The sequence below is a fragment of the Sphaeramia orbicularis genome, unplaced genomic scaffold (genome assembly GCF_902148855.1).
Source record: "Sphaeramia orbicularis unplaced genomic scaffold, fSphaOr1.1, whole genome shotgun sequence".
Taxonomy (NCBI): domain Eukaryota; kingdom Metazoa; phylum Chordata; class Actinopteri; order Kurtiformes; family Apogonidae; genus Sphaeramia; species Sphaeramia orbicularis.
Window position 1 is genome coordinate 101325 of NW_021941627.1, and position 23260 is coordinate 124584.

At 46.6% G+C, this 23260-nt stretch overlaps 1 protein-coding gene across 3 annotated transcripts in view; it reads left to right on the top strand.

The window, feature by feature from the left end:
• The first annotated feature begins 833 nt into the window (after nt 1–833).
• The window catches only part of LOC115416584 (kelch-like protein 25), a 36691-nt gene continuing 14264 nt past the window's right edge, over nt 834–23260 (top strand). For 2 of the 3 annotated variants that reach the window (XR_003935006.1, XM_030130399.1), the window contains exons 1-7: nt 11883–12064; nt 13145–13250; nt 19477–19722; nt 19910–19999; nt 20219–20382; nt 21360–21507; nt 23028–23224. Coding sequence is in view for 2 of the 3 variants with exons in the window: in XM_030130399.1 (XP_029986259.1) it covers nt 11883–12064; nt 13145–13250; nt 19477–19722; nt 19910–19999; nt 20219–20382; nt 21360–21507; nt 23028–23224 (1133 nt within the window). In the remaining variant the exon portion in view is untranslated. Of the gene's footprint in view, nt 957–11832; nt 12065–13144; nt 13251–19476; nt 19723–19909; nt 20000–20218; nt 20383–21359; nt 21508–23027; nt 23225–23260 lie in introns of those variants that run through there. The other variant, XM_030130400.1, reaches the window with a different exon arrangement.

The following is a 23260-nucleotide window of genomic DNA, read 5'->3' on the forward strand; positions in this document are numbered from 1 at the left end:
CTTGTAGAACAGACTGGACCCATGTGGTCTGGACCCATATGGTCTGGACTCTAGACTCTGTAGAACAGACTGGACCCATGTGGTCTGGACTCATGTGGTCTGGACTCTAGACTCTGTTGAACAGACTGGACCCATGTGGTCTGGACCCATGTGGTCTGGACTCTAGACCCTGTAGAACAGACTGGACCCATGTGGTCTGGACTCTAGACCCTGTAGAACAGACTGGACCCATGTGGTCTGGACTCTAGACTCTGTAGAACAGACTGGACCCATGTGGTCTGGACTCCAGACCATGTAGACCCCTCTGGAGGGTCAGTCCAGGTCTGGGTCCACATGTGGACGTCAAAGGGTTAAAGTCAGTTTTCTTCTCATCATTAAATAAATATTCCTTGAACAGTTTGTTGATAGTTTGATGTTGACAGTTGTTCTTCTTTAAAGGTGTTTGTGTGCTCTGTGTTTAAATCACATTCATTTGCATATGTGTCCAAAAATGGACATAGTTTTTTTTCACTCAGCTTCTATCAAGTGTCAACGTGCCATTGTTTTGCTGCCGCCATCGTTTCCAGCTCCTGCTCTCATCTGATTGGCTCTGGTGTCTCCAGTAAAATACGCCTACTTCCACAGAGCGCATTTCATTGGTCATGACTGTGACGTTGCATAAAACACACACCGCGGATTGGCTGAAGGAGATGGCAGTGCTGTTCGGTATGGACCTGAAATCCCGCCTTAAGGCTGTGAGAGCGCTGTCATTGGTTAGAGAAACGTCAATCACGCTGCGCCGTGCTCCCATTGGCTGTTGGAGCCAGGGCAGTGGATCCAGTCAGACTCAGAGGAGCGGAGGGTTCGGACCGAGCCGAGCCGAGCCGGACTCACCGGGACATTCCACCGGGACATTCCTGGAAACCACTGCCGAACCCTGGGCGGCTGTCAGTGCCGGACAGCCCGGTCCATGTGAGGTGAGTCCGGTCTGTGTTTGGAGCTGTGCCGGGGCCGTTAGCTCCAGCATTAGCATTAGCATCATTAGCTCCAGAGCTGTTCACTCACGCGCTGTTTGTGTGGAATCAGTGGTTGAAGTTCAGGCTGTTCTTTTATTTAGCTTCAGCCCCTTCTGAACACCACACACCTGCACACACCTGCACACATCTGTTTACATCTGCTTACATCTGCTTACATCCGCTCTGGGTCCCACACTGTGTTCATGAGAGGCCGGTGGAAACCCTGTGTTCATGGGGAAGGGCTGGAGCTTCAGGGCGGCTGGAGGTGGAGGTGGTGGAGGAGGTGGTGGAGGAGTGTGTGTGCGGGTCTGTGGTGAAGTTAGAGCAGAGCAGAGTTAGCATAGCACCTTTAAGGAGGAGTTAGACCCTTTAAGGAGAAGTAGTTTGAGTTCAGGGGCCACATTCCTGTTAGTCCAGGGGCCACATTCAGGTTAGTCCAGGGGCCACATTCCTGTTAGTCCAGGGGCCACATTCCTGTTAGTCCAGGGGCCATATTCCTGTTAGTCCAGGGGCCATATTCAGGTTAGTCCAGGGGCCACATTCCTGTTAGTCCAGGGGCCACATTCAGGTTAGTCCAGGGGCCACATTCCTGTTAGTCCAGGGGCCACATTCCTGTTACTCCAGGGGCCATATTCCTGTTAGTCCAGGGGCCATATTCAGGTTAGTCCAGGGGCCACATTCCTGTTAGTCCAGGGGCCATATTCAGGTTAGTCCAGGGGCCACATTCCTGTTAGTCCAGGGGCCATATTCCTGTTAGTCCAGGGGCCACATTCCTGTTAGTCCAGGGGCCATATTCCTGTTAGTCCAGGGGCCATATTCAGGTTAGTCCAGAGGCCACATTCCTGTTAGTCCAGGGGCCACATTCCTGTTAGTCCAGGGGCCACATTCCTGTTAGTCCAGGGGCCATATTCCTGTTAGTCCAGGGGCCACATTCAGGTTAGTCCAGGGGCCACATTCCTGTTAGTCCAGGGGCCACATTCCTGTTACTCCAGGGGCCATATTCCTGTTAGTCCAGGGGCCATATTCAGGTTAGTCCAGGGGCCACATTCCTGTTAGTCCAGGGGCCATATTCAGGTTAGTCCAGGGGCCACATTCCTGTTAGTCCAGGGGCCATATTCCTGTTAGTCCAGGGGCCACATTCCTGTTAGTCCAGGGGCCACATTCCTGTTAGTCCAGGGGCCACATTCCTGTTAGTCCAGGGGCCATATTCCTGTTAGTCCAGGGGCCATATTCAGGTTAGTCCAGAGGCCACATTCCTGTTAGTCCAGGGGCCACATTCCTGTTAGTCCAGGGGCCACATTCCTGTTAGTCCAGGGGCCATATTCCTGTTAGTCCAGGGGCCATATTCAGGTTAGTCCAGGGGCCACATTCCTGTTAGTCCAGGGGCCATATTCAGGTTAGTCCAGAGGCCACATTCCTGTTAGTCCAGGGGCCACATTCAGGTTAGTCCAGGGGCCATATTCCTGTTAGTCCAGGGGCCATATTCAGGTTAGTCCAGGGGCCACATTCCTGTTAGTCCAGGGGCCACATTCAGGTTAGTCCAGGGGCCACATTCCTGTTAGTCCAGGGGCCACATTCAGGTTAGTCCAGGGGCCACATTCCTGTTAGTCCAGGGGCCATATTCCTGTTAGTCCAGGGGCCATATTCAGGTTAGTCCAGGGGCCACATTCCTGTTAGTCCAGGGGCCACATTCCTGTAAGTCCAGGGGCCACATTCCTGTTAGTCCAGGGGCCATATTCCTGTTAGTCCAGGGGCCACATTCCTGTTAGTCCAGGGGCCATATTCCTGTTAGTCCAGGGGCCACATCCCTGTTAGTCCAGGGCCATATTCCTGTTAGTCCAGGGGCCACATTCCTGTTAGTCCAGGGGCCACATTCCTATTAGTCCAGGGGCCACATTCAGGTTAGTCCAGGGGCCACATTCCTGTTAGTCCAGGGGCCACATTCCTGTTACTCCAGGGGCCATATTCCTGTTAGTCCAGGGGCCATATTCAGGTTAGTCCAGGGGCCACATTCCTGTTAGTCCAGGGGCCATATTCAGGTTAGTCCAGGGGCCACATTCCTGTTAGTCCAGGGGCCATATTCCTGTTAGTCCAGGGGCCATATTCAGGTTAGTCCAGAGGCCACATTCCTGTTAGTCCAGGGGCCACATTCCTGTTAGTCCAGGGGCCATATTCCTGTTAGTCCAGGGGCCACATTCAGGTTAGTCCAGGGGCCACATTCCTGTTAGTCCAGGGGCCACATTCCTGTTACTCCAGGGGCCATATTCCTGTTAGTCCAGGGGCCATATTCAGGTTAGTCCAGGGGCCACATTCCTGTTAGTCCAGGGGCCATATTCAGGTTAGTCCAGGGGCCACATTCCTGTTAGTCCAGGGGCCATATTCCTGTTAGTCCAGGGGCCACATTCCTGTTAGTCCAGGGGCCACATTCCTGTTAGTCCAGGGGCCACATTCCTGTTAGTCCAGGGGCCATATTCAGGTTAGTCCAGAGGCCACATTCCTGTTAGTCCAGGGGCCACATTCCTGTTAGTCCAGGGGCCACATTCCTGTTAGTCCAGGGGCCATATTCCTGTTAGTCCAGGGGCCATATTCAGGTTAGTCCAGGGGCCACATTCCTGTTAGTCCAGGGGCCATATTCAGGTTAGTCCAGAGGCCACATTCCTGTTAGTCCAGGGGCCACATTCAGGTTAGTCCAGGGGCCATATTCCTGTTAGTCCAGGGGCCATATTCAGGTTAGTCCAGGGGCCACATTCCTGTTAGTCCAGGGGCCACATTCAGGTTAGTCCAGGGGCCACATTCCTGTTAGTCCAGGGGCCATATTCCTGTTAGTCCAGGGGCCATATTCAGGTTAGTCCAGGGGCCACATTCCTGTTAGTCCAGGGGCCACATTCCTGTAAGTCCAGGGGCCACATTCCTGTTAGTCCAGGGGCCATATTCCTGTTAGTCCAGGGGCCACATTCCTGTTAGTCCAGGGGCCATATTCCTGTTAGTCCAGGGGCCACATCCCTGTTAGTCCAGGGCCATATTCCTGTTAGTCCAGGGGCCACATTCCTGTTAGTCCAGGGGTCACATTCCTATTAGTCCAGGGGCCACATTCAGGTTAGTCCAGGGGCCACATTCCTGTTAGTCCAGGGGCCACATTCCTGTTAGTCCAGGGGCCATATTCAGGTTAGTCCAGGGACCACATTCCTGTTAGTCCAGGGGCCACATTCCTGTTAGTCCAGGGGCCATATTCCTGTTAGTCCAGGGGCCACATTCCTGTTAGTCCAGGGGCCACATTCCTGTTAGTCCAGGGGCCACATTCCTGTTAGTCCAGGGGCCATATTCCTGTTAGTCCAGGGGCCATATTCAGGTTAGTCCAGGGGCCACATTCCTGTTAGTCCAGGGGCCATATTCAGGTTAGTCCAGGGGCCACATTCCTGTTAGTCCAGGGGCCACATTCCGGTTAGTCCAGGGGCCACATTCCTGTTAGTCCAGGGGCCACATTCAGGTTAGTCCAGGGGCCACATTCCTGTTAGTCCAGGGGCCATATTCCTGTTAGTCCAGGGGCCATATTCAGGTTAGTCCAGGGGCCACATTCCTGTTAGTCCAGGGGCCACATTCCTGTAAGTCCAGGGGCCATATTCCTGTTAGTCCAGGGGCCACATTCCTGTTAGTCCAGGGGCCACATTCCTGTTAGTCCAGGGGCCATATTCAGGTTAGTCCAGGGGCCACATTCCTGTTAGTCCAGGGGCCACATTCCTGTTAGTCCAGGGGCCACATTCCTGTTAGTCCAGGGGCCATATTCAGGTTAGTCCAGGGGCCACATTCCTGTTAGTCCAGGGGCCACATTCCTGTTAGTCCAGGGGCCATATTCCTGTTAGTCCAGGGGCCACATTCCTGTTAGTCCAGGGGCCATATTCCTGTTAGTCCAGGGGCCACATTCCTGTTAGTCCAGGGCCATATTCCTGTTAGTCCAGGGGCCACATTCCTGTTAGTCCAGGGGCCACATTCCTATTAGTCCAGGGGCCACATTCAGGTTAGTCCAGGGGCCACATTCCTGTTAGTCCAGGGGCCATATTCAGGTTAGTCCAGGGGCCATATTCAGGTTAGTCCAGGGGCCACATTCCTGTTAGTCCAGGGGCCACATTCAGGTTAGTCCAGGGGCCACATTCCTGTTAGTCCAGGGGCCACATTCCGGTTAGTCCAGGGGCCATATTCCTGTTAGTCCAGGGGCCATATTCAGGTTAGTCCAGGGGCCACATTCCTGTTAGTCCAGGGGCCACATTCCTGTAAGTCCAGGGGCCACATTCCTGTTAGTCCAGGGGCCATATTCCTGTTAGTCCAGGGGCCATATTCCTGTTAGTCCAGGGGCCATATTCCTGTTAGTCCAGGGGCCACATTCCTGTTAGTCCAGGGCCATATTCCTGTTAGTCCAGGGGCCACATTCCTGTTAGTCCAGGGGCCACATTCCTGTTAGTCCAGGGGCCACATTCCTGTTAGTCCAGGGGCCACATTCCTGTTAGTCCAGGGGCCACATTCCTGTTAGTCCAGGGGCCACATTCAGGTTAGTCCAGGGGCCACATTCCTGTTAGTCCAGGGGCCATATTCCTGTTAGTCCAGGGGCCACATTCCTGTTAGTCCAGGGGCCACATTCCTGTTAGTCCAGGGGCCACATTCCTGTTAGTCCAGGGGCCATATTCCTGTTAGTCCAGGGGCCACATTCAGGTTAGTCCAGGGGCCACATTCCTGTTAGTCCAGGGGCCACATTCCTGTTAGTCCAGGGGCCACATTCCTATTAGTCCAGGGGCCACATTCAGGTTAGTCCAGGGGCCACATTCCTGTTAGTCCAGGGGCCACATTCCTGTTAGTCCAGGGGCCATATTCAGGTTAGTCCAGGGACCACATTCCTGTTAGTCCAGGGGCCACATTCCTGTTAGTCCAGGGGCCATATTCCTGTTAGTCCAGGGGCCACATTCCTGTTAGTCCAGGGGCCATATTCCTGTTAGTCCAGGGGCCACATTCCTGTTAGTCCAGGGGCCATATTCCTGTTAGTCCAGGGGCCATATTCAGGTTAGTCCAGGGGCCACATTCCTGTTAGTCCAGGGGCCATATTCAGGTTAGTCCAGGGGCCACATTCCTGTTAGTCCAGGGGCCACATTCAGGTTAGTCCAGGGGCCACATTCCTGTTAGTCCAGGGGCCACATTCAGGTTAGTCCAGGGGCCACATTCCTGTTAGTCCAGGGGCCATATTCCTGTTAGTCCAGGGGCCATATTCAGGTTAGTCCAGGGGCCACATTCCTGTTAGTCCAGGGGCCACATTCCGGTTAGTCCAGGGGCCACATTCCTGTTAGTCCAGGGGCCACATTCAGGTTAGTCCAGGGGCCACATTCCTGTTAGTCCAGGGGCCATATTCCTGTTAGTCCAGGGGCCACATTCCTGTTAGTCCAGGGGCCATATTCCTGTTAGTCCAGGGGCCACATTCCTGTTAGTCCAGGGGCCATATTCCTGTTAGTCCAGGGGCCACATTCCTGTTAGTCCAGGGCCATATTCCTGTTAGTCCAGGGGCCACATTCCTGTTAGTCCAGGGGCCACATTCCTGTTAGTCCAGGGGCCACATTCCTATTAGTCCAGGGGCCACATTCAGGTTAGTCCAGGGGCCACATTCCTGTTAGTCCAGGGGCCATATTCAGGTTAGTCCAGGGGCCATATTCAGGTTAGTCCAGGGGCCACATTCCTGTTAGTCCAGGGGCCACATTCAGGTTAGTCCAGGGGCCACATTCCTGTTAGTCCAGGGGCCACATTCAGGTTAGTCCAGGGGCCACATTCCTGTTAGTCCAGGGGCCACATTCCGGTTAGTCCAGGGGCCATATTCCTGTTAGTCCAGGGGCCATATTCAGGTTAGTCCAGGGGCCACATTCCTGTTAGTCCAGGGGCCACATTCCTGTAAGTCCAGGGGCCATATTCCTGTTAGTCCAGGGGCCATATTCCTGTTAGTCCAGGGGCCACATTCCTGTTAGTCCAGGGCCATATTCCTGTTAGTCCAGGGGCCACATTCCTGTTAGTCCAGGGGCCACATTCCTGTTAGTCCAGGGGCCACATTCCTGTTAGTCCAGGGGCCACATTCAGGTTAGTCCAGGGGCCACATTCCTGTTAGTCCAGGGGCCATATTCCTGTTAGTCCAGGGGCCACATTCCTGTTAGTCCAGGGGCCACATTCCTGTTAGTCCAGGGGCCATATTCCTGTTAGTCCAGGGGCCACATTCAGGTTAGTCCAGGGGCCACATTCCTGTTAGTCCAGGGGCCATATTCCTGTTAGTCCAGGGGCCACATTCCTGTTAGTCCAGGGGCCATATTCCTGTTAGTCCAGGGGCCACATTCAGGTTAGTCCAGGGGCCACATTCCTGTTAGTCCAGGGGCCATATTCCTGTTAGTCCAGGGGCCACATTCCTGTTAGTCCAGGGGCCATATTCCTGTTAGTCCAGGGGCCACATTCCTGTTAGTCCAGGGGCCATATTCCTGTTAGTCCAGGGGCCACATTCCTGTTAGTCCAGGGGCCATATTCAGGTTAGTCCAGGGGCCACATTCCTGTTAGTCCAGGGGCCACATTCCTGTTAGTCCAGGGACCACATTCAGGAGAACACACTACACATATACACTACTGTTACATACTTTTACCATATACAACAGTAGTGTTATCTGTAAGGAAAATACACCTGAAATACAGCACAGAGAGTAGGATGCAATCAAACATGGGCCAATTCTACACATAAAACTACACACATATACTTAACAGGTTTATATTCGTAACAAGTTTATATACATAACAGGTTTATATACGTAACAGGTTTATAACAGGTTTATATACGTAACAGGTTTATATATGAAACAGGTTTATATATGAAACAGGTTTATATACGAAACAGGTTTATAACAGGTTTATATACGTAACAGGTTTATGTACGAAACAGGTTTATAACAGGTTTATATACGTAACAGGTTTATATACGAAACAGGTTTATATAAGAAACAGGTTTATAACAGGTTTATATACGAAACAGGTTTATATACGTAACAGGTTTATGTACATAACAGGTTTATAACAGGTTTATATACGTAACAGGTTTATATATGAAACAGGTTTATATACGTAACAGGTTTATATATGAAACAGGTTTATATACGAAACAGGTTTATATACGTAACAGGTTTATATATGAAACAGGTTTATAACAGGTTTATATATGAAACAGGTTTATATACGAAACAGGTTTATATATGAAACAGGTTTATATACGTAACAAGTTTATATATGAAACAGGTTTATAACAGGTTTATTTACGTAACAGGTTTATATATGAAACAGGTTTATAACAGGTTTATATATGAAACAGGTTTATATACGAAACAGGTTTATATATGAAACAGGTTTATATACGTAACAAGTTTATATATGAAACAGGTTTATAACAGGTTTATATACGTAACAGGTTTATATATGAAACAGGTTCATAACAGGTTTATATATGAAACAGGTTTATAACAGGTTTATATATGAAACAGGCTTATAACAGGTTTATATACGTAACAGGTTTATATATGAAACAGGTTTATAACAGGTTTATATACGTAACAGGTTTATATATGAAACAGGTTTATAACAGGTTTATATACGTAACAGGTTTATATATGAAACAGGTTTATATACGTAACAGGTTTATATACGTAACAGGTTTATATACGAAACAGGTTTATATATGAAACAGGTTTATAACAGGTTTATATACGAAACAGGTTTATATATGAAACAGGTTTATAACAGGTTTATATACATAACAGGTTTATATATGAAACAGGTTTATATACGTAACAGGTTTATATACGTAACAGGTTTATATATGAAACAGGTTTATATACGTAACAGGTTTATATATGAAACAGGTTTATAACAGGTTTATATACGAAACAGGTTTATATATGAAACAGGTTTAAAACAGGTTTATATACGTAACAGGTTTATATATGAAACAGGTTTATAACAGGTTTATATATGAAACAGGTTTATAACAGGTTTATATACGTAACAGGTTTATATATGAAACAGGTTTATATACGTAACAGGTTTATATATGAAACAGGTTTATATACGAAACAGGTTTATATACGTAACAGGTTTATATATGAAACAGGTTTATATATGAAACAGGTTTATAACAGGTTTATATATGAAACAGGTTTATAACAGGTTTATATACGTAACAGGTTTATATATGAAACAGGTTTATATACGTAACAGGTTTATATATGAAACAGGTTTATATACGAAACAGGTTTATATATGTAACAGGTTTATATATGAAACAGGTTTATATATGAAACAGGTTTATATATGAAACACGTTTATAACAGGTTTATATATGAAACAGGTTTATAACAGGTTTATATACGTAACACGTTTATATATGAAACAGGTTTATAACAGGTTTATATATGAAACAGGTTTATAACAGGTTTATATACGTAACAGGTTTATATATGAAACAGGTTTATATACGTAACAGGTTTATATATGAAACAGGTTTATAACAGGTTTATATACGTAACCTCTCACTGTTTGTGTGTGTATTTTATATCTGAAGGTGTGTGTGTTTGCCCTCATGTCATCCTTTATTGTTCATTTAACACCAGCAGCATCTACACACACACACACACACACACACACACACACACACACACACACACACACTGCTCTTTTCTATAACACCATGTCAGCAGATTTAGACTAATGCACACAGACGGACAAACAAAAGGAAGGTTTGTGTTGAAGCAGCAATTTCCCTTTAATCTGCTCTGGAAACATGTCCTCCAGTTCAGTCCAGTCCGGTCCAGTCCAGTCCAGTCTGTTTCAGTCCAGTCCGGTCCAGTCCACTTAAGTCCAGTCCAGTCTGGTCCAGTCCAGTTCAGTCCACTTCAGTCCAGTCCGGTCCAGTCCAGTCCAGTCTGTTTCAGTCCAGTCCAGTTCAGTTCAGTCCGGTCCAGTCCAGTCTGTTTCAGTCCAGTCCGGTCCAGTCCAGTCCATTTCAGTCCAGTCCAGTTCAGTCCAGTCCAGTCTGGTCCAGTCCAGTTCAGTCTAGTTCAGTCCACTTCAGTCCAGTCCGGTCCAGTCCAGTCCAGGCTGTTTCAGTCCAGTCCAGTTCAGTCCAGTCCACTTTAGTCCAGTTCAGTTTAGTCCAGTCCAGTTCAGTTCAGTTGAATCGAGTCCAGTCCAGTTCAGTTCAGGCCACTTCAGTCCAGTCCGGTCTAGTCCAGTCCAGTCCAGTTCAGTTCAGTTCAGTCCACTGAAGTTCAGTCCAGTTCAGTCCACTTCAGTCCAGTCCAGTCTGCTCCAGTCCAGTCCGCTTCAGTCCAGTCCAGTTCAGTCCAGTCCGCTTCAGTCCAGTTCAGTTCAGTCCAGTCCACTACAGTCCGCTTCAGTCCAGTTCAGTTCAGTCTGCTTCAGTCCAGTCCGCTTCAGTCCAGTTCAGTCCGCTTCAGTCCAGTCCGCTTTAGTCCAGTTCAGTCCAGTCCACTTCAGTCCAGTTCAGTCCAGTCCAGTTTAGTCCAGTCCAGTCCTCAGTGCTGCTCAGTTCCACTTGTGTCTTGTGTTGTTTCCCTTTAAAGGTGTCGACCTGCTGTTGTGTGTTTGTTTACAGTCGTACACTGGACTGTTGTGTGTGTTTACAGTCATACACTGGACTGTTGTGTGTGTTTACAGTCATACACTGGACTGTTGTGTGTTTGTCTACAGTCGTACACTGGACTGTTGTGTGTTTGTTTACAGTCGTACACTGGACTGTTGTGTGTTTGTTTACAGTTGTACACTGGACTGTTGTGTGTTTGTCTACAGTCGTACACTGGACTGTTGTGTGTTTGTTTACAGTTGTACACTGGACTGTTGTGTGTTTGTTTACAGTCATACACTGGACTGTTGTGTGTTTGTTTAGTCGTACACTGGACCGTGGTCAGTACAGTCTGACTAAACCACAGTGTCCACTCTGTGAATGAACTGTAACAGTCTGACTGTGATAAGAATGAAACTACCACCACAAACAACTACTGAATAAGTACACATGTGGGGTCATCCAGCCCAGAGAGGCCACGGGGGTCTGAGGAGTCAGGGTCAGGGTTAGGGTTAGGGTTAGGGTTAGTGGGGATCACATGACTGTTAAAGCTGCTGCACACTTTCATCCCCAGTTTGTCCTCAGATCTGTCCATCCTCAGTTTGTCCTCAGATCTGTCCATCCTCAGTTTGTCCTCAGATCTGTCCATCCTCAGTTTGTCCTCAGATCTTTCCATCCTCAGTTTGTCCTCACATCTGTCCATCCTCAGTTTGTCCTCACATCTGTCCATCCTCAGTTTGTCCTCACATCTGTCCATCCTCAGTTTGTCCTCACATCTGTCCATCCTCAGTTTGTCCTCAGTCTCATTGGTCCGTTCGTCTGTCTGTCATTCCTCAGCTGAATCTCTTCATCATGCTGAACAGTTTCTTAGTTCCATCCATCACAAACAAACCATGTGTTTACAGACAGAGCCAGGAGGGAACTGAGCATCTGAGGAATTTTGTCACAATGTGCATTGTGGGAAGTGAAGGCTCGCGCCACCGCCTGACAGCAGCAGCTCATCCATATGATATTATACGGATGAAAAAAACACAACGCGGAAATGGCTGAAACACGGGAACAGCTGAAAGGAAGCGGAGCTCCAGCCGTTTCCACACGCAGTGGAAACTCAGCATTGGACTGCTGTGGTTCTAGTCTTTGATGACCCCTGGTTCCTCAAGGACACTGAAGGACCCTGTTGTTTGTGTTGTTGTCGTTGAACAGTTGGAGAGATCATCCCAAGTGAGTGACTGGAGGTGCCAAACCGAGCCGCCATGTCGGTGACCGTTCATGAGAATCGCAAGTCCCGCACCAGCACAGGTTCCATGAACATCTCACTGTTCCACAAGGCCTCCCATCCGGACAGTGTCCTGACCCACCTGAACACCATGAGGAAACAGTGCATGTTCACCGACGTCACCCTGTGGGCTGGAGACCGCTCCTTCCCCTGCCACAGGTAAACGCAGCACCCCCACCCACACCGAACCGGTACCACATATGACCACAGCCCAATGAGGCAACACTGAACCGGTACCAGTACCACATATGACCACAGCCCAATGAGGCAACACCGAACCGGTACCGGTACCACATATGACCACAGCCCAATGAGGCAACACCGAACCGGTACCATTACCACATATGACCACAGCCCAATGAGGCAACACCGAACCGGTACCATTACCACATATGACCACAGCCCAATGAGGCAACACCGAACCGGTACCATTACCACATATGACCACAGCCCAACGAGGCAACACCGAACCAGTACCGGTACCACATATGACCACAGCCCAATGAGGCAACACCGAACCGGTACCACATATGACCACAGCCCAATGAGGCAACACCGAACCGGTACCACATATGACCACAGCCCAATGAGGCAACACCGAACCGGTACCGGTACCACATATGACCACAGCCCAATGAGGCAACACCGAACCGGTACCGTTACTACATATGACCACAGCCCAATGAGGCAACACCGAACTGGTACCGGTACCACATATGACCACAGCCCAATGAGGCAACACCGAACCGGTACCGGTACCACATATGACCACAGCCCAATGAGGACACAACACAAAAACATCAACAAGACACAAGACTGAATGAAATTAAACTAGTGTAGAATAAAGTGTACATGGGGACATTTAAGTGGGACACATCTGATGTGAAAAATGCAGTATTTCAGAGCATCTTCTCACACTAAAGTTATACATTTACCATAAATAAACCATATATACTGTACATGCACATACACATAGTATAAAATACAGTTTATATGGTTGGTTTCATTTGCACTGTGTAGTGTTACCAGCACACTGCAAGTTCATCCAAAGTGTGTTTACAATAGTAGTTAAATGTTAAATACAACTGGACTGGTCACAATGTTTTGAATTGATTTGAATGTGATGGATCAGAACAAACTGTGACCAGTGAACACTAATGGAACTACTGTGTGTGTGTTGTGTGTGTGTTTGTGTGTGTGTGTGTGTGTGGTGTGTGTGTGTGTGTTTGTGTGTGACAGGGCGGTGTTGGCCGCCTGCAGCCGATACTTTGAGGCCATGTTCAGCGGAGGCCTACGAGAGAGTATGGACCACGACGTCAACTTCAGAGACAGTATACATCCAGAGGTAAGACGGTCGCTAACAGATGACAGACTAGTGTATGCTGTAACACTGAGCAGGTGTGGCCTCGTCCAACTGCCTCTGAGCCCCAAGACATGCACATCTGAACGCACAGGGACACCAAAAAGGACCAAAAAACAACCCAAAAGGACCAAAAAATGGCCAAAAAGTAACAAAAAATAACCAAAAAGGAAAAAAAAACTACCAAAAAGAACAAAAAACACAGCCAAAAAAGGACCAGAAAACAGCCAAAAAGGACCAAAAAACAAACAAAAGCAACAAAAAAACAGCCGAAAAGGAACACAAAACAAAGTGACAAACAAAGCAAACATATGGTTGTTTCAGACGATATTTGTTGGAATTCACATCTGTTTTTCAGAAGTTCCTGATCTTCAGCTGTGAGTTCTTCAACCTTGCTCAGTTTCATGGGACTGTGTAAAATAATTTGGAATTATATGTGAATATCATGACAAAATATTGCAATGTTACCATAACTAGAAAAAAAAGAATTACCCCCTCCCAGAAATCGTGTATATACTCACACTTTAAGTTTGTGTACATAATCCAACTTGTGACATTGGTCTTCGAGACCCAGAAGATCTCCAATAGTGCATGGAACTAAGACTGCTGAAAACGCCATCACTGCTTTAGTGTCCAACAGGCAGGGCTGTTTTGATTGAACTGAATAAAATGTCAGAGCAATCAGAGTTATATAGTCAATGATGATGTCAGAGAAATCTCCTGAACGAGGCAGCTGATCTAATCTGATGCCAACCAAAATTCCAAGAAAACCAAACTCATTCAGTAGATACATGTATTGGTGACATCATCAGCTCACTGGTAATTGATGAACAATAAGTGGTTTACAATACATGAGATATGCAAAATAAGAATCATATTTGTTGTGGTTTGAAAAGAAACTGGCATGAAACACAATCGCGAAATTCCATAATGTGTTGATATTTCAAAAATATTTTTTGTAGGTTAGAATCCTAGAACCATCATGAAATTTTACATTTTCTAAGCATATGTGATGGTCTTTCAGAAAATAAGTTCTTTTGGTTGGTACTCCTTGTCATACCTGTGGTATTTGAAAGTGAAAATTAATAAAAAATGTTATTTTGCGATTTTATTATGACAAAACAACAACAAAAAAGGATCATACCCATTAATAAATGCTGATCTGATTACATCCTTATACTTATGTAAAAGGATGTGTAATGATTTGCAATATATCATATTTGGTTTGTGTTTAATTGGTCAATAAATATAGGGGTTCGTAAAAGTTTCAAGTTTATTTTCCACATTTCACAAGGTCATACCACAGTCCCAATAAAAACAATGTTATTGAGAATAGACATATGCAATCTATATGTGGTAGTCTTCCTTTACTGAAAATTTCATGCATTTAGCTAGAAAACTTACTGAGATATTGCACTTTAAACTTTGCTGCATTTTAAGACGATCGCGAAATGCACCAAAAACGGCAAGGAGGAGGGGGACCTTCAAGAATTTTTTTCTTTGGATACATTTGATATATAGGTCTGAAATTTTGGCTGGGCTAGTTTTCATGGTTGAACTTCACATGGTAAAAATTTGAAGCAAATCCAAGATGGTCGAGCAGGATTTTTTTTCTAAACCTGTTGAATTGAGGTGGAATGACCCTGGAGTCAAATGTGAAATGAAGGACAGCATCATGTACGTCAATATAAATGAAAAACCAAAACAGTCAATCAAATATTCAACATTTAAAACATTCAAAAGAGAGACATCACATGAAGACAAGGGTATGAAAATGAGTTTTACGAAGTGGCCTCAAAGATGACACTGATTCCACAGCCTTATGTCCTGGGGCAGTGCTGTTCCAAAGTGGGGGGGGCGCGTGGCAGATGGAAAAGGCCTGGTCACCTTTAGATTTAAAGGTCCCATATTATGCTATTTTTCAGTCACGTCATATAGGTCTCAGAAGCCCAAAAACATAGTATTTAAGTTTGTTCGCCCCAAAATCATCCTTTGTTCGGAGTTTCAGTGGTCAAAAAAGTCCCTCTCCCAGCCCTCCTCAGAACAGGCCGTTTCTGGGCCTGCTTCCGGGTATGCAAATGAACGCATCTGTCCACGCCCACTCCCCCTCCCCTCTCTGGGAGAGGACGCGGCTTACGCTAGCGGTACTACGCGCTAATGTTGACTGTGAAGCCATGGCTCATCGGGACACAGTAGTTCAGCCATACCAGTTCGACCCAGAGTTTGACCCAGAAGGAGAGGCTCCTGATGAAGTCCCGACTCTGCGGCTGCAGCAGGACGTTTGTGTTAACGGGGACGCAAACGTTAGCAGCAGTATCCGAGCTATGTTAGCTGCCATGCTAACGTTAGACGTACACATCAACAACCACCAGCTTATCCGTAATGTAGGGTTATGCAGTAAAGATACAAAAAAATGATCAGAACTTACATCTCCCACACTTGTACTTGGGTCTCGAAGCATTGGTACTACGTCCTTCTTGATTCGGAGTCTTTGTGCTAAGCCGGAGCTGTATGGGCCCATGTTCGAAAAACACTCGTCCGTGAAATGCCGGGCACACACATACAAGCGTTTGGGAATGTTGTTTGGTGCATGACCATCAAAGATAGAATCCAGCCACTTTTTTCGGAGAGGCTCGGAAGTGGGGAGCAAAAATAAACTTTGGTGTTGGTGTGTGCAGCCAACAACACCACAACTTGCGTGTCTCGCCTTCGCCATGTTTGTTGTCCAAGAGGTACTTTGCCAGGGCGGGGCTCACCTTTTCATGCAGGGTGGGGGCACAGTCAGGGGGAGGAGTTAAATCCGCTTATTTGATCATAAGCGGACCCAACTCAAACTCGGCCGTTTGAGCAGGCATTTTCACAAACTGTGGTGTAGCAAGGCAGGAGGAAACAGACAGTTTTCAAATTCCAACCTCATAATGAGGCTACTGCAACACACACTACTGTAAGAAAACTTTCACAAAGTCAGATTTGCATAATATGGGACCTTTAAACCTGGACTTTAGAACAGCCAAGAGACCTCTGCCCCCCCCCCCCCCCCAAGGATCTAAGGCTGTGTGCTGGCTCAGAAGTGACTAACATGCCCATTATGTAGTGAGGGTCCATTATGCTTTAAAAGAGATCAATAACATGTTAAAATTAATTCTAGAACACACAGGAAGTCAGTGAAGTGAAGTTAGGACTGGGCTGATGTGATTTAAGGTGGAAAGGAGACTGCATAAGGACTTAAGGTGGAAAGGACACTTTCTATATATTCATAGATAGTTTTAATTTGTATCTAATTCATGACATTTATTTGTCAGTTTTTCAGGCTTGTTTTCTCAGTTTATTTGTTTTTTTCCTGTTGAACTGAACATACACCAACCAAACCCAGTGTGTGTGTATATATGTGTGTGTATATATAAATATATGTGTATATGTTTGCTGCAGGTGTTGGAGCTCCTTCTGAACTTTGCCTATATGTGTGTACATATATGTGTATATGTGTGCATATATACAGTACAGGCCAAAAGTTTGGACACACCTTCTCATTCTTCACATTTTCTTTATTTTCATAACTATTTACATTGTAGATTCTCACTGAAGGCATCAAAACTATGAATGAACACATGTGGAATTATGTACTTAACAAAAAAGTGTGAAATAACTGAAAACATATCTTATATTCTAGTCTCTTCAAAGTAGCCACCCTTAGCTCTGATGACTGCTTTGCACACTCTTGGCATTCTCTTGATGAGCTTCCAGAGGTAGTCACCTGACATGGTTTCCCAACAGTCTTGAAGAAGTTCCCAGAGATGCTTTGCACTTGTTGGCCCTTTTGTCTTCACTCTGCGGTCCAGCTCACCCCAAACCATCTCGATCGGGTTCAGGTCCGGTGACTGTGGAGGCCAGGTCATCTGGCGCAGCACTCCACCACTCTCCTTCTTGGTCAAATATCCCTCACACAGCCTGGAGGTGTGTTTGGGGTCATTGTCCTGTTGAAACATAAATGATGGTCCAACTAAATGCAAACCGGATGGAATGGCATGTCACTTCAGGATGCTGTGGTTGCCTTCAATCTTGAATAAATCCCCAACAGTGTCACCAGCAAAGCACCCCCACACCATCACACCTCCTCCCCCATGCTTCACGGAGGGAACCAGGCATGTAGCATCCATCCGTTCACCTTTTTTGCGTCTCACAAAGACACGGCGGTTGGATCCAAAGATCTCAAATTTGGACTCATCAGACCAAAGCACAGATTTCCACTGGTCTAATGTCCATTTCTTGTGTTTCTTGGCCCAAATAAATCTCTTCTGTTTGTTGCCTCTACTTAGCAGTGGTTTCCTAGCAGCTGTTTGACCATGAAGGCCTGATTTGCGCAGTCTCCTCTTAACAGTTGTTGTAGAGATGTGTCTGCTGCTAGAGCTCTGTGTGGTATTCATCTGGTCTCTAATCTGAGCTGCTGTTAATTTGCGATTTCTGAGGCTGGTGACTCAGATGAACTTATCTTCAGCATCAGAGGTGACTCTTGGTCTTCCTTTCCTGGGGCGGTCCTCACGTGAGCCAGTTTTGTTGGAGCGTTTGATGGTTTTTGCGACTGCACTTGGGGACACGTTCAAAGTTTTTGCAATTTTCCGGACTGACTGACCTTCATTTCTTAAAGTAATGATGGCCACTCGTTTGTCTTTACTTAGCTGATTGGTTCTCGCCATAATATGCATTCTAACAGTTGTCCAATAGGGCTGTCAGCTGTGCATCAACCTGACTTCTGCACAACACAACTGATGGTCCCAACCCCATCAATAAGGCAAGAAATTCCACTAAGTAACCCTGACAAGGCACACCTGTGAAGTGAAAACCATTTCAGGTGACTACCTCTGGAAGCTCATCAAGAGAATGCCAAGAATGTGCAAAGCAGTCATCAGAGCTAAGGGTGGCTACTTTGAAGAAACTAGAATATAAGATATGTTTTCAGTTATTTCACACTTTTTTGTTAAGTACATAATTCCACATGTGTTCATTCATAGTTTTGATGCCTTCAGTGAGAATCTGCAATGTAAATAGTCATGAAAATAAAGAAAATGCAAAGAATGAGAAGGTGTGTCCAAACTTTTGGCCTGTGCTGTATGTGTATATTTGTTGCAGGTGTTGGAGCTCCTCCTGGACTTCGCCTTTCTGTGTGTGTATATGTGCATATATATGTGTGTATATATGTTTGTATATATGTGTGTTGCAGGTGTTGGAGCTCCTGCTGGACTTCGCCTTTATATGTGTATATATGTTTGCGTGTATATATATGTGTGTGTGTTTTTTTTTCCAGGTGTTGGAGCTCCTTCTGGACTTCGCCTATATGTGTGTATATGTATATATATATGTTTGTATATCTTTTTGTTGCTGGTGTTGCTGCTGGACTTCGCCTACTCTTTATGTTTATATGTGTGTATATATGTGTGTATATGTGTGTTCCAGGTGTTGGAGCTCCTGCTGGACTTTGCCTACTCTTTATGTATATATATGTATATATGTCTGTACATATGTTTGTATATATTTTTGTTGCAGGTGTTGGAGCTGCTTCTGGACTTTGCCTACTCTTTATGTTTATATATGTATATATGTTTGTACATATGTTTGTATATATTTTTGTTGCAGGTGTTGGAGCTGCCTCTGCACTTTGCCTACTCTTTATGTATATATATATGTTTATATATTTTTATATGTGTGTTCCAGGTGTTGGAGCTGATTCAGGACTTTGCCTACTCTTTATGTATATATATGTGTATATATGTTTGTATATGTGTGTTCCAGGTGTTGGAGCTGCTTCTGGACTTTGCCTACTCTTTATGTATATATATATATATATATATATATATATATATATATATATATATGTATATGTGTGTGTGTGTGTGTGTGTGTGTATATATGTTTGTATATATGTATGTGTGTTCCAGGTGTTGGAGCTGCTTCTGGACTTTGCCTACTCTTTATATATATATATATATATATATATATATATATATATATATATATATGTGTGTGTGTGTGTGTGTGTGTGTGTGTGTGTGTTTATATATATGTATATGTGTGTTCCAGGTGTTGGAGCTGCTTCTGGACTTTGCCTACTCTTTATGTGTATATATGTATATATATATATATATATATATATATATATATATATATGTGTGTGTGTGTGTGTATATGTTTATATATATGTATATGTGTGTTCCAGGTGTTGGAGCTGCTTCTGGACTTTGCCTACTCTTCTCGTCTCATCATAAATGAGGAGAATGCTGAGTCTCTGTTGGAGGCTGGAGACATGCTGCAGTTCCACGACATCAGAGACGCAGCAGCAGAGTTCCTGGAAAAGAACCTGCACTCCTCCAACTGTCTGGGAATGATGTTATTATCAGACGCACACCAGTGTAAACGACTGTATGAGCTGTCCTGGAGGATGTGTCTGCTGCACTACGAGACGGTACGCACAACAACCACAACTACACACTGAGACAGTACGCAAAACAATAACGACAACAACTACACACTGACCCAACCCAAACCTGTCAGATGTTCAGGTGAATGTACAGAGGACACATGAGTGTGGACACAGGCTGAATGTGGACGTCAGTGTTCAGAATAATTCCATGTGTTGTTTTGTTGTTTAGGTGCGACAGTCTGAGGACTTCTACAGTCTGTCCAAAGACAAACTATTGGAACTGATCCTCAGTGACGAGCTGGAGATAGAAGACGAACAGGTGAGGACCATCTGCTTTAAGTCTGTTCACTTTGTCCTCCGTCTGACCTGGATCAGAACAGATCTGTAGTGGATAGAATCATCCTCAGCATAGATCTGTAGTGGATAGAATGGTCCTCAGCATGTGCAGAGGCAGCCTGTGTTCATGGTAGAAGAGCAGGTGTTGATCACGTGACCTGTGCAGGTGGTGTTTAACTCAGTGATCATGTGACCTGTGCAGGTGGTGTTTAACTCAGTGATGCGCTGGGTGCGTTACGACCTGGAGGGGCGGCGCCATCATCTGCCGGAGCTGTTGAGGGGCATCCGATTGGCTCTGCTGCCGTCCGAGTGTCTGCTGGAGGGCGTGGCCTGTGAGGAGCTGGTTATGGCCGACAAGAGGAACAGGTACGGTCGGATCACATGACTTTAAATACAGGGTTCATACAGGAGGAACAGGTACGGCCTAGGTCGTGGCCTAGATAAGGTGGTCCTCCTGGTCTTTGGCCTGGATCAGGTGGTCCTCCTGGTTTTTGGCCTGGATCAGGTGGTCCTCCTGGTCTTTGGCCTGGATCAGGTGGTCCCCCTGTTTTTTGGCCTGGATAAGGTGGTCCTCCTGGTCTTTGGCCTGGATAACATGGTCCTCCTGGTCTTTGGCCCTGGTTCAGGTTGTGAAAACCTCTGAATCATCGCCCACAGTCCAGTTTTAGTCCAGGATCGACTGTTTCCTGAAGACAGCGGCTGTTGTTCGGCGTGTGCCAACCACGCTCTATTTTCTATGTTCTGCTGTTTCCTGCTCGTCCGGCGTGCGGGCCTAACATGTTCCGTCTGTGCCGCCGGTCATCCTGATTAGCATCCAACCGCTTCCAAAAGCCCACCCGCCCAGATCTGTGGGCGTGTCCATGTGTGAGCTGTCCTATCTGTGGATGGAGAAAGAGGCTGAGGAAGGAGAGGAAGCCCAAATGTGTCCTGACCTGTGAAATGTTCCCAAACGTGCCCTAACATGCCCTAACATGCCCTAATGTCCCCCAACATGCCCTAATGTGCCCTGATGTGCCCTAACGTGCCCTACCGCTCCCTAACGTGCCGCAATGTGCCCTAATGTGCCCTAACGTACCCTAATGTGCCCTACCGCACCCTACCGTGCCCTAATGTGCCGTAACGTACCCTAATGTGCCTTAATGTGCCCTACCACTCCCTAACGTGCCCTACCATGCTCTAATGTGCCCTAATGTACCCTAATGTGCCCTAATATGCTCTACCATGCCATAATGTGCCTTAATGTACCCTAATGCGCCCCAACATACCCTAATGCACCCTAACGTGCCCTAACGTGCCCTAATGTGCCCTAACGTTCCCTAGCGTGCCCTCCTGTTTGTGTGCAGATCCATAGTAGAGGAGGCCATGCAGTGTAAGAAGAAGATCCACCAGAATGACGGCGTGGTGACCAGTCCGTGTGCACGACCACGTAAAGCAGGACACACGCTGCTGATCCTGGGAGGACAGACCTTCATGTGTGACAAGATCTACCAGGTAAACACCAAAGGGCATGTGCTAGCTTTAGCTGCTACACACTGGAATAACTGCCCACACAAAACAGGACCCTTTAACTGACCCCGGGGTCTGTCTTTGGATCCAGGACACCAGGTCTGGAAGGGGGTTTCAGAAGGGAAGTGGTGTGTCCAGGACCAGGACCAGGACACGCAGTAACATCAGAGATGATTATGACATTGTCCTTAGCGCAGCCCTTAGCTTAACCCTTAGCTCAGTCTTTAGCTTAACCCTTAGCTCAGCCTTTAGCTTAACCTGCAGCTCAGTCTTTAGCTTAACTCTTAGCTCAGCCCTTAGCTTAACCCTTATCTTAGCCTTTAATTTAGCCCTTAGCTCAGCCTGTAGCTCAGCCTTTAACTTAACCCTTAGCTTAACCCTTAGCTCAGCCTTTAGCTTAACCCTTAGCTTAGCCTTTATTTTAGCCCTTATCTCAGCTTTAGTTTGGCCTTTAACTTAACCATTAGCTTAGCCTTTAATTTAGCACTTAGCCCTGCCTTTAGCTTAAGCTTTAGCTCAGCCTTTAGCTTAACCCTTAGCTCCACCTTTAGCTTAACTCTTATCTTAGCCTTTAACTTAGCCCTTAGCTTCCCTGGTCATCAGGTCCACTGCAGGACCAGGGGGGTCAAACATGAGGCCTGTGGGCCAAAACTGGCCCCCCAGAGGATCTGATCTGGGCCCTGAATGAATGTGTGAAATGAAAAATAAAAAGACATGAAGGGGGTTGAATCACTTTAGTTCAGACCAGTTCAGTCTTCTACACATCAGACCAGTCCAATACCATAATAATAATAATAATAATAATAATAATAATAATAATAATCTGTAAACACGTTTGTCTGTGTTCTGTACTAAAGTCCAATTGTATGAAAGTGTTTGCATCACAGACCATCTTCTCACAATAACAGTTGAAATTCCCATTTATTTATTTTGAAGAAGTTTCAAGTTATTCACATTTTTTTAAACTGATTGAACTGTTTTCACTGGAAAAGACACAAAAGTTTGGAGTTTTATTTCAGTATTTTCTCAGTTATGATGCAGTTATTTAACTGATGTGAGATCACATCACCCTGGGTCTGAGTCCATGTGGGTCTGAGTCCATGTGGGTCTGAGTCCATGTGGGTCTGAGTCCATGTGAGTCCGAGTCCATGTGAGTCCGAGTCCATATGTGTCCGAGTCCATGTGGGTCCGAGTCCATGTGGGTCCGAGTCCATGTGTGTCTGAGTCCATGTGTGTCTGAGTCCATTTGGGTCTGGGTCCATGTGGGTCTGGGTCCATGTGAGTCCATGTGGGTCTGAGTCCATGTGGGTCCATGTGGGTCCGACTCCATGTGTGTCCAAGTCCATGTGGGTATGAGTCCATTTGGGTCTGGGTCCATGTGGGTCCATGTGAGTCTGTGTCCGGGTCCATGTGAGTCCATGTAGGTCTGAGTCCATGTGGGTCCATGTGGGTCTGAGTCCATGTGGGTCCATGTGGGTCTGACCCTGCTGTGCTCTGGTTCTCAGGTGGACCATAAGGCCCAGGAGATCATCCCTAAAGCGGACCTGCCCAGTCCCAGGAAGGAGTTCAGCGCCTGCGCCATCGGCTGTAAGGTCTACGTGACGGGGGGGCGGGGCTCCGAGAACGGCGTGTCCAAAGATGTGTGGATCTACGACACGGTCCACGAGGAGTGGTCTAAGGGAGCCCCCATGCTGATTGCAAGGTCTGGTCCAAGTCCTGCTGCCCTGGTCCGGTCTAG